At 37.3% G+C, this 13,959-nt stretch overlaps 1 protein-coding gene across 4 annotated transcripts in view; it reads right to left on the minus strand.

The window, feature by feature from the left end:
• LOC121872036 (mucin-12-like) overlaps window positions 1-12,303 on the minus strand; it is a 31,208-nt gene extending 18,905 nt beyond the window's left edge. For 2 of the 4 annotated variants that reach the window (XM_042374682.1, XM_042374681.1), the window contains exons 1-8: window positions 12,174-12,292; window positions 11,124-11,232; window positions 8,392-8,529; window positions 7,192-7,303; window positions 5,616-5,943; window positions 4,632-4,766; window positions 4,150-4,366; window positions 183-407 (exon numbers count right to left, since the gene is read on the minus strand). In XM_042374682.1, the coding sequence (XP_042230616.1) occupies window positions 183-407; window positions 4,150-4,366; window positions 4,632-4,766; window positions 5,616-5,943; window positions 7,192-7,303; window positions 8,392-8,529; window positions 11,124-11,129 (1,161 nt within the window). In that variant the 5' untranslated portion in view covers window positions 11,130-11,232; window positions 12,174-12,292. Of the gene's footprint in view, window positions 1-182; window positions 408-4,149; window positions 4,367-4,631; window positions 4,767-5,615; window positions 5,944-7,191; window positions 7,304-8,391; window positions 8,530-11,123; window positions 11,233-12,173 lie in introns of all 4 variants that reach the window. The other 2 variants (XM_042374683.1, XM_042374684.1) reach the window with 2 other exon arrangements.
• Window positions 12,304-13,959: the final 1,656 nt, after the last annotated feature.

Raw genomic sequence — 13,959 nt, forward strand, 5'->3', positions numbered from 1 at the left:
TGAAGACAACCATCCCACCAATTATGAACTATCTACTAATGTCTTAATTACCTCTCACTGCTATCATCTTTATCTAGTGAAATACATCCCCTTTCAGTAGTGGCAATCTTTGTCACTTTGGTACAGTCACAAAGCATGCAATCTTCGTTACATGTTTTTTAACCTTCAAAAACTAAACTTACTGATGATGATGTAGACGTGGGATTGGATGCAGTAGTAATTCTAACAATGGCCGGAGGTGGTTGTGCTCTCATAGTACCCTGGGTGTTAAGACCAGGCCCAGCCATGGTGGTGACCAGTGGGTTTCCTGTGTAAATTGCACCAGTAGAACAAGCTGTTGCTCCTGGTCCTGGCACCACACCACGACCTCCACTGCTCATCACAGCACCCATACTAGTTCCGTATTTCTGTATCAACGATGAAACATCTCAATAATCACTAACAGACATCACAACTTAAGCATAAAAATGTATAGAGTAGGGTTGTTTACCACTAAAGAACCTCAACACAAGAAATTAAATAAGCAAATGGAATCTCAATATTCATGGAGTATAAATGAAAATGTTTTAACCTCGTACTCATATATATATATATATATATATATATATATATATACATACAGTGTGTGTGTGTGTGTGTGTGAGACATGGGGCTAAAGCCAGCTGCAGCTTCTGGAAGTGAAATATTTTTGGATTGGCTTTGGCTCCAAAGCCAGAGGTATAGCACCAGTGTCAGCTTTGGATTTTCTTCTTAATACACTCACACTAACCATATTGTGACATTACAGTTGACCTGATCTCTGACTTTTCTGTTCTCACAATGACGTGATCTAAGAGAGCCCAGGTGCATGCTGCAGCCTCAGTGACGTCACAGCTGATTCCTCCTGTGAGTCTATTCTCACAATGACCTGACCTGAACTTTGGACAAGTATCACTTCTGCCTCCCTGCATTGTCAAGCCCAGGTGCTGTTGAATGACCAACAGCACATTTGGAAATCTTGAGATCATTCGTTACTACAATGAATGAATAAAATTAATGATGACAAATAATGAATGAAATAAAACAAAGAAAATGAAATTTACAAAGATAAATTGATACTACAAGTAACCATTTTCAATCTAAAGACAATCAAAACTTACCCCACTAATAATCAGCTTATCTCAAAGTCTTGCTGCAACTTAGAATAGCATATGTATTCCCATCAACGTTTAAGGTAATACAGTAGATAAATATACTGTATAGTAACATCCCATTGTGTCTACTCTTGAAATGGTTACTATTCCTATTTGGTCTACATCCCATTCAAATTATATTTATTGTACTCTGCAGATATCATGTCTATTCTGTAGACAAAACATTAAATAATAAAAAAAGTAGTAAATAACTGAGGATATTGACAAGAAGTTACAGAAGACCAAGGTTATATATATACTGTAGGTATATACAGTTGTAACAAAACACGTGACCTAACACTTGACTCCTGGTTAAGAAATTTTTACCAAATTACACAACCTGTTGTTCCAATGACCTCATCTAACTTACCTCAATCCATTTCAGTTTGATGTTGGTTAGAATTTTTTTTTTCATATGTAAAACAATTCTATGCATTCCTTCATTGAAATGAGGGTCCAGGAACGTATCCCTGTCGTAAGATGGGGACTGTTTGTATATACTGTACAGTATTACTTCTCTACAGGGTATTTCGTATTTCTGTATATTCCCAAAATTTGCAATATACCAAACTGCTCCTTAGATTCCAGTACAGTATTATATTCCTCTCTATACCAAATGAATTCACTATATACTGGACCAAACCCACTACAATACCCTTCCTCAAATATCTTAAAATACTGTATCCAAATACAGTAATATCTCCATTAGCTGGAATCCCTCAAACCCGGAACTCTCCGATAGTCGGAATTGACATATTCTCGGAAAATCGTTCCAAAAGCTGGAAAATTCCAGCTTTGGGAACGATTTCCAGAAAATTCTGAGAAAAATTTTCCTGATACCCGGAAAATTCCAGGGATGAAGGAGTTTTTTCAGGGATAAAGAGATGAAAATCAGATGCATTTTCTGGAAATTCCGAGAAAAATTTTCTGTTACCTGGGGATGAAGGATATTTTTCTGGGTTCAAAAGATAATGTAATGGGCAATTTCTGGAACTCCTGGGAAAATTTTTCCATTAATCGAAAAATTCCAGGGATGGGGGATTTTTATCCGGCTTTGAGAGTGTTCTCGTTACCCTGAAATCTCTCATTCCCGGAAGTACTCTGCACCAATTGTTCTGGCTAACGGAGATATCGCTGTATACCTGTATACAGTAATACTGTTACAATAAAAAATTAAAATCATGATGATAATAATAAAAATAATAATAACTTTACTGTACCCCCTTATGTAAGAGAAATTTGGTTTTTGTTCCACTGCCTTGCCCTTTGTGCACAGAAAAGCATTTTTTTAAAGCAAGGGTATTCAGACCAGGAATTGTTATATCAAATCGTATCATAAAATGTAGTAAACTTTTATTTTTTAAGAGATTGGTGTTTTGGGTTTTCTTATAGCATGCATGGTTTGGTAGTATAGTAATCAAACTTACCCAATAAATATGGGAGTAACTTTTCTCCTTGCACTACTGCATAAAACCTATGATTATTATACAGACCTCAATGACTGTGTGGGTGAATGGTGGATGTTTAGTGGAGATGATGTGGATGTGATGTGGATGTTTAGTAAATATAATGTGGATCTGTGGGATACGTAATCAAGGTCAAGTAAGTCGCAACCACCATCGGTCTAATTGTAATTTCACATCATCATAACGAAGCTCAGTTTCATTTATTAATTACCTTTCCTACAAGTATGGGATAACATGATATGAAACCTTCCAAAGACCAATATTTCTCTCACTCACTAGTTTAAACCAAATGTGTAGAAGGATTATTCAGTTATTAAATTGAAGAGGAAATGAATGTTAAAAAAAAATAATAATAATATCCAGTCACTGTGGGTTAAACCTCACATATTTACATATTAAGCACAGCTACAGAAAGAATTTTTAACACAGGAGTTCAGTGGTTAAATCATTGGTAAGACAGCATACGATATCCACAAATGAACAATGAAGAAATAGGAATTAAACGAAAGAAAAATTAAATTACCTATATGAATAAAAAAAAAGAAAAAAAGGAAATACAGTACATACAATACTCATATACTGGTGTTCCTTGTTTATTGCAATTTGAATTTTTTCTCATGACAGGATTGTGAAAAAGTAAAAAAATTGGTCAAAAAATTTTTGTGGCAAACAAAATTACAATATACAAATTTATGAAAAAACAATTCTTGTACCTGTATAATGAAGAACACAGACAAAAAAGCAAGTATAGTCAAGGAGGACACTGAGAACTGAACCTCATTTCTCCATAGGCTCTATAATACTAAATTTTATGATATTTAACCCTCCCGCGCACGCAATAAGTGTGTATGTTTCCATGACCACGACAAAAGTCATATGGGACCACTCACACAAGGTCTGGCCATCTTCGCTCTGTGGCCAATTTTTCCCACATGATTTTTTTTTATGATTTATACATCACTGACTTTGTTTTTGTTTTGGCTTTAACATAAGCAGAACAAAATGAAGATGTGAATATTTTTTTTTTACTCCAAATAAAGAAGAAAAAAATTATTTGTGTTCCCAATACAGTATCATATCTCTGACATTTTCTCATAAACCAATCAAGGTACAGTATTATAGTTATAGAAGCGTGATTTTATGAACTTTTCAACGGTGTCCTTGGAATTTTGACATGACTAATTGTAGGGAAGGTGGGAGAAGAAATAGAGAGATACGTAAATGCAACCTACCAGCATGGCTGACAGGAGGAAACTGATGGACGGCGGAACTCCATCCACGCTTTGGTATTCTGGAAGCTTCCCCCGCAAGATCATGCAGTCATCTATGACGCAGGAAAATTTGACGCAATTATCTTGAAAACTTTTTGGGGCGAATTCGTGTCACCGATGCAAATAGTGCTACCCGATGATTTGACGCGATTTGTGTCATGATGTGCGAGAGGGTTAAAAAGAAAACTAATCCTACAAACATATGGGACTACAGTATACTGCTATATATTCCATACTAACCTGTGGCTGGACTATAGGTTGTGTGATGTGAACAGCTTTAGGACCTGCTCCCCTCGGTCCTTCCCCAGTCACCATCCCTCTCATGGTGGTGCCTCCAGCTCCCCTAATGGGTCCACTAGGCACCCCGGCAGGCCTTCCTCCAGCATGATAAGTGGTTATGGATCCAGGTGGCTGCCCAGGCCGCGGCACAGGCATGGAACCTCGTGCTACTCCAAGACTGCAAACAATATTAAGCTTATGAGCATGGAATGCAATTCATTTCAGAGATTATATTACTAATTTTTAGTTTATCTCCTTCATTGAATTCCCACAGCAAAGGCCAAACCTAATATTATTGGTCATTCACACAATCCAAAATACATTGTTCTTTTTCATTAATGGTATATTCAACTGCTTGTCATGTATTAACAATTCAATTATATTTTTTTTTGTAATGGATGAAACTCAAGATAATGTTTAAAAAGTTCTAAACAGTGACACACCTTAAACTAGTTCCAGTGACATTAGGATGAATGGCAGGGCTAACTTTGCCAGTGTGAGCAGGGGACGGTGCACCACGATAACATCCTCCACTAGTTGATACAGGCACCACACGCTGTCCTACCACATTGCAACGGCTGATCCAGGAAATATCATAAATAAATTACATCACAAAACCTTTAATACTTCTGCAGATGTAAATCAAAGTAGTTTTATAATGCTTACAAAGAGGCTAAGATGTTAAGAAACTAGGAAATGCTTGTAAAACATATGTCCTCGCCTGGACAAATAATGTTAACCCCAAGGAAAGAAAAGGCAAACACAGAATGCCCTCCGGTGATGGTGGACAGAGCATAAAAACAATGAAAATACAGTAATATTAAATTATGAAGTGTCTAAAGATAAGGTACAGTATTCGAGATTATGTGAAAAACTATCTAGAAAAAGGAGATAAATATTCTTGGCTGTCATAAATGTAGCTACAACTGTATGGGTAAGATATACAGTAGCATCGTACATAGATTGGACTTCTCTGCCTAAGGCCATCTATGCTACATACCACTTTTATGACATGGAAGCAAGCTTGGTAGTTGCCATAGTGAGGCATCTGCATCAGTAGGTAGACAATGTAACATCAATGAGTTGACTGAGCATTACAATACATACCGTAACTAACAACACACACATATACACACAAGCATAATGGCTGATGTGGTAGAAAGTGACCCCAAAAATGCAAGTCTTGTTTGTGACTTATGATCCCAGATTTGAAAAAAAAAAAAAGGAAGAAAAAGTCCTGCGTAAATATTTGCTACATAAAACCAAAGTATTGTACTGTACTGTATTTCATAATGAACACTTTGCATACTTCAATATATGTAACATACAATCTTCCTACCAAGCATAAACATCTTCAAAACCATAGTACTGTACTTTATAATAAATACCTCATGTTTCATTCTACATTTCAAGAAATTGCTACTTACGGTCCAGTAACATTAGAACCTGGCTGGCCAAGGGGCTGCCCTGTTGTCCTCACAATGGGTGTGGCTACAGTTTGTGACCTTGGGGCCGACATATTTGCCACAGCTGCTGCTCCTCGTGGAATATGATAAGCTAGATGAGCGGGTGAAGAAGAGGTCACAATGGCACTATTAGCAGAGGTGCCTACAGGATGAGACACTGTCCGCACAGATGGGCCACTCCCACCACCAGGTCCTGGGGAGGCTAAGTTGAGGGCCGTTGGTGGGCCAGAGGTACGTGAAACCAGAGTAACAGTTTGTCCACCAACACCCATACTTTCTGTTCTGCCCACTGTGCAAACATGGAAAGGGAGACAATAATATAAAGCCTCAAATACACAATGTCACTATCAAAAGAAATTCTAAACCTAGATTAAAATTTTGAATCAGTCATTTAGGAAAATATAAGATTGTGTAAATACTTCACTATGTGACACATCTGACCAAAATCAGTCTACAGTAGGTTCTCAAATTTTGCGAGTTTTTAATTCAAAGTATTTTTTTATTTTGAAAAAAAAAAAAAAAAAAATAGACAATTTCAAATTTCAACGGGTTTGAGCGTCTTCCACGACGATAGTTGATGGGTTGTAGCGGAGGTTTTCATAGGGTCAACTGAAATCAGCCCCTTACAAAGACTGTTACCTCATTACTTAGCAATTACAAGTATTCTCTATACAGGTACCATAAAACAATTGATTAAACTAATATTGTTGATATACTGCAAAAAATATGATTATTTACTTACTTAGTAGGTAAAAAATATAAAATAAACGGCTGCAGCTACACAACCTTTGCTGCTGTGCAGTTTGTTTACTAATGGCAGTGGTGCGGCAGCACCATCTATTGAGGTCTGAGGAATTGCGAAAGATTGTCTGCTGGTCTCAAAGTGCAGGAACTTTTGTCTCTTCACTACCAGACCTTCAGTGGTGTCACAAGCCATTTTCATTCATGCAAATTATCTTAGTTGTTTGTGGCGCTAGCAACGCCATTAGTTCCTTCCCGCCCATGCACTGAGACAGCCAGAACTTTATCTCTTGGTGATCTTGTGTTTAGACGCTCATTTCGCGCCCTTGATATGGCAAGTGTTGAACTAGTAGGTGATGGGGATCAACCTGGTTTGAATGGGAACCCTCCTAAGCGCCCAGAACCGCCAAAGGCATAAAGGGGGTACAGAGTTGGCAAGAAACATGCAAAATATAGTTTGGCTGACAAGGTGATTTTTTTTTAATTAACTTTTTCTGTGTTGTTTTTAGTTTTTAATTAACTTTGTCTGTTATTTTTGTTGGTTTATTAGGATGTTGCTTTATTACAGGTAGTAATTCCCCCCAAAAGTTGGGTAAATAAGGCAAAATTTAGCCAAACATCGAAAGTACCAGACTCAAATTAATTTTCTCCATAGGAAGTTGTATTTAAATTTGGACGATTTGAATTTTGCGAGGTTTTTACAGTCTAAATAGGTGTCCAAATATGGGAGCCTACTGTATACAGTATACACAAAATGTACCTGAATACAAACATGTAATTTCAAGAATAAACTAACCAGGCTTAGCTGTAACAACATGTGCAGTAGCTCCACTTGTTGTTAATATCTGGGCAACTCCTCCAGTTGTATAATGGACTAATGTGGTTCCTCCACTCTTGACTATGCCACCCTGAAATAAGAAACAATTAATTCATAACTACTTAATACAGGGTACAGAAACCTTAAAAAACAAGGACAACAGTAGGGGGAGAGTAGTACAAGATGAGCATAAAAATACAGGAAAAGGGCAAAGCCAATTATTTTTTTTTATGGGAATTAGCCCACATGGGCACAGAGCAAACGACCCACAACGGGGCCTGGGGGAGCGAAAAGGTCTATATATTTGATCACATTGAATCATCTGGACTAATAAGGTAGTGCAACTTGAAGGATATACACCTTATGAAATATGATACACTTTTACTGGTCAACACAGTCTCAAAAAATAAAACCAGTTAACTATACTGTACAGTAAAATAAGGGATGTAATAAGAAATCTCCTTTGTCACAAATTTTTAAAAAACATTAGCTTTCATTTTGGATAAGAGCTTTACATATCAATCAACAACAAAATACTGTACAATACACTGCTTTTAACCACAGATTTATTATTTCTTGTTATTTACAGGCTGTTGAGCATTTAATTGTTAAGGTTGTCCCACCCATTGATGCTATCATTATTATTTATCTATGTGTATCTATTTATTGTATGACTTACAATCCAAATAAGTTCTAAATGATTCGGCCTTTGAAAATATAGTACTCTCTAAGTACAGTACAGTACTCCTAAATGAAAATAAACAAAACTGTGCCATTTTAGTTGGTCAGCTTGCAAACAGGCCTATCAGGCACAACAGGGATCATGCCATAGGTACTTTACTTTTATATTAGAAGGCTATGGAGGTATCAAGAAGGCAGGAGGACTGGATGTCCTAATCTAACTGGGGTGCAGTGACACAAACAATTTTATTCAGTAGCAGCTCGTCCATAGGAGCTGATGTTTAAGTAAATAAGTAAATACATGCACAGTGAACAAAAAATATATAGTGTGTGTATAAAACTGGAGTTATTCAACTCAACTTCTAAAGCAAATGGCCACTCTAAAATAAGGCTGAGTGGTAGTGATAGCAGATAGAATGAAGAACATTAATTCAATGCTCATTTAGAGTCATGTTATCTTCATCAAGGCCCCTTGGTTAAGGATTAGCTGGTACTTACCGATTCCAGGGATCTTGCAACAGTTTTCTGAGCCAAGTCCATTGGTTGGTTACTGATGTCACATGGAGCACCTGAACCACTTAGTGATGTACCACCAGATCCAACCAGACCACTTCGCCCACTCATACTTCTAAATATCTGTGAATATTGAACCAGTTCAGAGTTGATGGTGCAGTCCTTAAATTATTACATGCAAAAGAATTTTGAAAAGTAATATCATTCATATGTGTTTGTATGTGCACATATATATATACTGTACATACATGCACATAAATACTTACACTGTACATAGCTAAAATTCATACTACATCGAAGGATCTGACAAGTTCACCTGCTACACAGTACATTACTAAGATTCGATAACAAAGGTCTTTAAGGGTGTATTCTAAATTATCAAATACAACAGTCATCAACAAAAACTCAAGAGTAGTGCACTTCTCTGGTTCTCTCAGAGCATTAGTTTGGTTTTGCATGGTTCTGTCTACACACATCCAACAAGGTTATACAGGACTGTGCTGCTCACGTGATTATAGGTCTCATACTGTGCTGCTCTCGTGATCATTTTTGTGTGCCCTTGCTCATTTTGTGACTGTCATCTAAACAAAATACAAGTGGTAGTGAGTTTAGTGAAAAGAGGCAGAGAAGAGCGATGACTAAACAATACAATGGATTTATTAGATCGGCCATTGAAAGGAGACAGGCTTCCATTGGTGACTATTACGGGATCAACAGGCCAAAAATAGGATAAATCAATCAGAGTACCATTCTCATATCTGAGGGTTGGCGACCACAGTCCATCACTAAACATTCTCGGGCTGTTTTTACCAATCCTCCAAGAGTTTTGTATCTCTCTGGGTACCCAGATTTTTATTTCATTCATCCATCCCAGTCTCTGCCCTCCCCTGGCCCTCATACCCTCAACTTTGCCTATTAATATTTCTGTTATTATCCGCTCATACCTAATTACAGTGATATCTCCGTTAGCTGGAACAATCGGTGCAGAGCACTTCCGGGAATGAGAGATTTCTGAGTAACGAGACAACTCTCTCAAAGCTGAAAAAACCCTCATCCCCGGAATTTTCCGGGTAACGGAAAAATGATCTCGGAAGTTCCAAAAATTGCCTATTAAATCATCTCACGAACCCGGAAAAATATCCCTCATTCCCGGAATTTTCCGGGTAACGGAATAATTTTCTTGGAATTTCCAGAAAATGTCCCATTTTCATCTTGCAAACCCGGACAAAAAAAATCCCCCAACCCCGGAATTTTCCGGGTATCAGAAAAATTTTCTCAGAATTTTATGGAAAATGTGCTCCTCGGAAAATCGTTCCCAAAGCCGCAATTTCAGTTCCGGCTCTCAGAGAGTTCCGAGTTTGAGGGATTACGGCTAACGGAGATATTACTGTATATGATCAAAGTGTTTCATCTTTTCCTGTACATTTCAAGTACAGTATTTCTCTTGAAGTTTTGCTAATCATAGTACGGTACATTTATTTTCCTGTAAATTACTAGTACATAAAGAAAAAAGAAAAAATATGGAGAAATGTTTTTGCAAGCGCTATAGTGTCTTTCTTCAGGAAATTAACGTAAAGTTAGCAATAAAAGTTTCTCTCAGAAAAATAAATACAGCAAGTCCTCGCTTAAGGTCGGGATTACGTTCCTAAAAATGCGACGTTATATGAAACAACGTTAAGCGGATCAATTTTCCCCATAAAAAAATATATAAAGTACAGGAGTTATGTTCCTGAGTCTCCCTTTACCCCATGAAATACATTACATATACAGTACAGAAAATCATTGCCATTCTATAGAAAATAGTGCATACATAGAAAACTACTAAGTTTGTATTGGTACTCACCGATGGGCGGAGGTGGTAGAGCGAGTGTGTGGTGGGTAGTGAAGCAGAGGAGGTGGATGGTGGGAGGGGAGGTGGATGGTGGGAGGGGAGGAGTATGGCGGGAGCAAAGGAGGGCGGGAGGGGAGGGTGGCGAATCACCGAGACTCTGCACCGAGTCGAGAGAGGGTGATGCGCCGTAGAAAGTAGTCCGTGACGACGTAAAATGAGCAAACTTGTTTATTTTTGAAACAATTTGGCATTAAAGTTTGCACCTCTCTGGTTTGCAGTTAAAGGGTATTTTCAAAGGTGTAACTGCAACAACTATACCCTTCACTTCCGAGAACGCCACTTTTAATATTTGGTAAAGGTGGAGCAGACCGTTATCACCAGAATTCGTTTATATATTTTGTTCATATTTTCCACAGTCGTTCTTTGGATGATACTTTGTAAGAGAAGAAATAAATTATTTACTGTAATTATGACACTGTAGAATCTCCCATGGCGACCATGATTTGGTTCACATCTCTGTTTGTATATCAAGAAACCAATGACGGTCTCATTTGGCGTGTTTATTACGATTTATATTGGATTGAATTCGTTATTTTTCTAAAGATGTTGTTTGGATGAAAAGACAATATAAATGACAATACACAAGTTAGGAAGTTAGGTGAGGTTAGCTAAGGTAGATTAGGTCAGGTTGTAATAGGTTGTGTGCACTCATGTTTTCTTTTACGTGTTCAGTATCATGTAAATGTACCTCCTTACGGTGATGCTACTTTCAGTGTTTCATTGACATTTTACATACATTTTACATACAGCCTTTTCATAATTCAACCATCTTTAACAAAAGTGATTCTGAAGTAGAAACAAGATCATATAATGATTGTAAACTCACTCGCATTTAATTTTCCATAGGCATGACAGCAATTCAACAGTCGATGGTTGCAATGGATGATGCAGGACTAGATCTTTCTCAATGGTAGACTTCACAGAGCCAACAAAACCTAACAAAACATTCCCAGGTTATGTTAGGTGGTGCCCATCATACAGCTTCAGCAGCTTTAACTACAGGGTAAGCATTAATCATTCCTATCTAACCAAATTTAAACAAAAATTTACATGATTTAAGTTTAACTTGGTTAGGGTTAGAAAGACAAATGCTAATTTATAAACCCCACATTCCCAAGGTATAACCAACTAGTCACTACCAATAACTTCAGAGCTTAAATATTTCTACTGGGAATTTTCATGAAAAACAAATACTGTACCCTGTATAATACAATACAATGTTGCTCACTACTGACTTGTTCACAAATGATCATGACAACCACAGACCGGGCCTAAGTCAGCTAATCATCACCCAAAGCAGTTGAGGTTCATTAAAGGAACAGAAAATGTTAAATGAATGTGATCAGTGGTGAGCTACACAGCGTCCTGGAGGATTTTAAAGAACAGAAATCTGGTCAGAGATGAGCTGATGTGGCCTATGTTTCATGTCAAGTATTTTCTAGTGCCTTAAGGACACCCTATGAATACCGAACCTTTGTTCCACTTACGAGTTAACCAGTGGTATTCAGCAATCAATTCATTCACTTAAAAGGCCACCCTGTAAACTCAGAGCCCAACATTTTATCGTTATAATATGAGACCACCGCCACTCTGCACTCTGAAAGAAATTTGTTTGTAATTTGGCACTACAGGAAGGTCAGTAATTTCATATTTTCACTTCTTGTAGTCTTTACACATTAACATCGCTTCACACAAACACCTGCCTAACTACAGCAAACCCAGCAACACGATATTATATGTAATTTGATACTAGTTATGCACTAACCCAGATGAACTATTTCAAAACTGAGCTTCAAAATGTAATCCCTCCTTCGTTAAACCCAATTTTTGTTACCTACACACATTAAAAGTAGAAACTTGACCTTACAGCACATACCTATATCTATCCTGAAGCTATCTACCCAAGTGCACGTCCTGTGACTATCTTACATGACGTACAAATTGTTAAAATATTTGGTAAAAGGTTCCTGCAGCACACTCAGGTTATTCCGCCAGACGCTCAACACTCAGCTGGGAATAATGGCGCATGCGCAACAAACCCTAATGTTGTCACTACAAAAATAAACAAAATAACAAAATAGCCAAACTAGAAGAGAATAAAAATAAAATAAACCATATGATTAGTTATCCCATAAAAACTGTTACATTACTTCTCAAGTCTGATCAAATCTAGCACAAGAATAGTACCCAGCTGATACAATGATACTGTATATTAAACAGCCGTAGAACAAAAGAAAATTTATATTTATTATTTATCTGAATAATAAATCACCTTATTTAAACAAGAAAAGTGCTGCAATTGATACGCAAGAAAATTAGGCTGAAATCTTACGCACTATTGATGGCAACACTATTAACTGACGTCAGATATGCGACTGCTCACTTTACCTTCACCATATAAATACCACTGTATTTTAATTGCCATAATTGAGGATTCTTGACGAAGGCACCAACACCTGTATATTCAGATCTTAACCTTAGTTATCTATTTTCATGGGTCCAGTTTTGGTTTGTAGGATATCATCTTAATATTAGCCTTTTAGAAAACTTAGAACCATTTTACATGAACCCACAAGGCTTTTCATTTGAATAATTCAGTGTTTTAAGTTGAATATGAATAGCCTTAAAAGGTAATGAAGCTTGATAGCATGTTTTTTCCTGAAAAGAGCGAAAATTAACCAAAGTACCTGTACAGGTATAACATCTCGGACCATTGTGAGAAGGTAAATCAAGAAAACTATAAGCTATAATAATATAGTACCTAGTAGAGCTTATAAGAAGGGCGTTCGCGCACCTTGGTGGTCCGACACTCCTAACGCTCCTCAAAGAGAGGTGATTTCCCGTTTGTAGTTATGTCATCCCGTCTGGTCTCCGAGATAATGCTAGAGACCGTCAGCAGAAGACTAATGGGCCAGTGGTTGCACCATGGCACCTCAGTTATCCACTGTCATAACACTCTCTGGCAGGTTATTCCAAGAGTTTACAACTGTATTGCCCATTATAGACTGGCAGGTCACTACCTACAATAAGAGAAGTATCATTTGCATACCATATATATGACATTACCACTGACATTTATTCCTTCATCACTTCTTACAAGCTTTCTTTAAAAGTCCTGCGAGATATATTACATGATGCAAATAAATCACTGTAGGTGCGTGTGATCCATGTTTAAGCTGATGACTACATAAAAAAGATGTGAAATACACAAAAGTGCTTGGGAACTTCGTGTTTTCTTTTTTCCTATGTGGTTATCAGCATGTTATATAATAATGGAGATAGACCTTCCCTAATGTTTATATCAAATAATTATCTTGAATTTGCTGTATCAACCCTTTTCTCACAAATGTTCAGGAAATGAGCCAAAGACATTTTGAAAATATTAATTAAGCTTTCACTCACTCACAGCAGCTAGATGTGACTTTCGTAAAGCGTTTGCATAATATTATTCAGCGTTGTTTCTCTAAATAATAGACAAGCAATCACATATCGGTTATTCACCAGTCAGATGCTGGTGATCTTGATGACACGACTATGACAAGAGAACAGCTGAAAGAGCAAGTTGTAGGTCGAGTGTGGACATAAGGAGAGCGGGAAATTAATCCAACAGAAAACGATACTTCTATATACAGTCGGGGTCAAAAGTCTTGAACACTTAGCAA

Source organism: Homarus americanus, unplaced genomic scaffold (assembly GCF_018991925.1).
Source record: "Homarus americanus isolate GMGI-L3 unplaced genomic scaffold, GMGI_Hamer_2.0 scaffold51476, whole genome shotgun sequence".
Taxonomy (NCBI): domain Eukaryota; kingdom Metazoa; phylum Arthropoda; class Malacostraca; order Decapoda; family Nephropidae; genus Homarus; species Homarus americanus.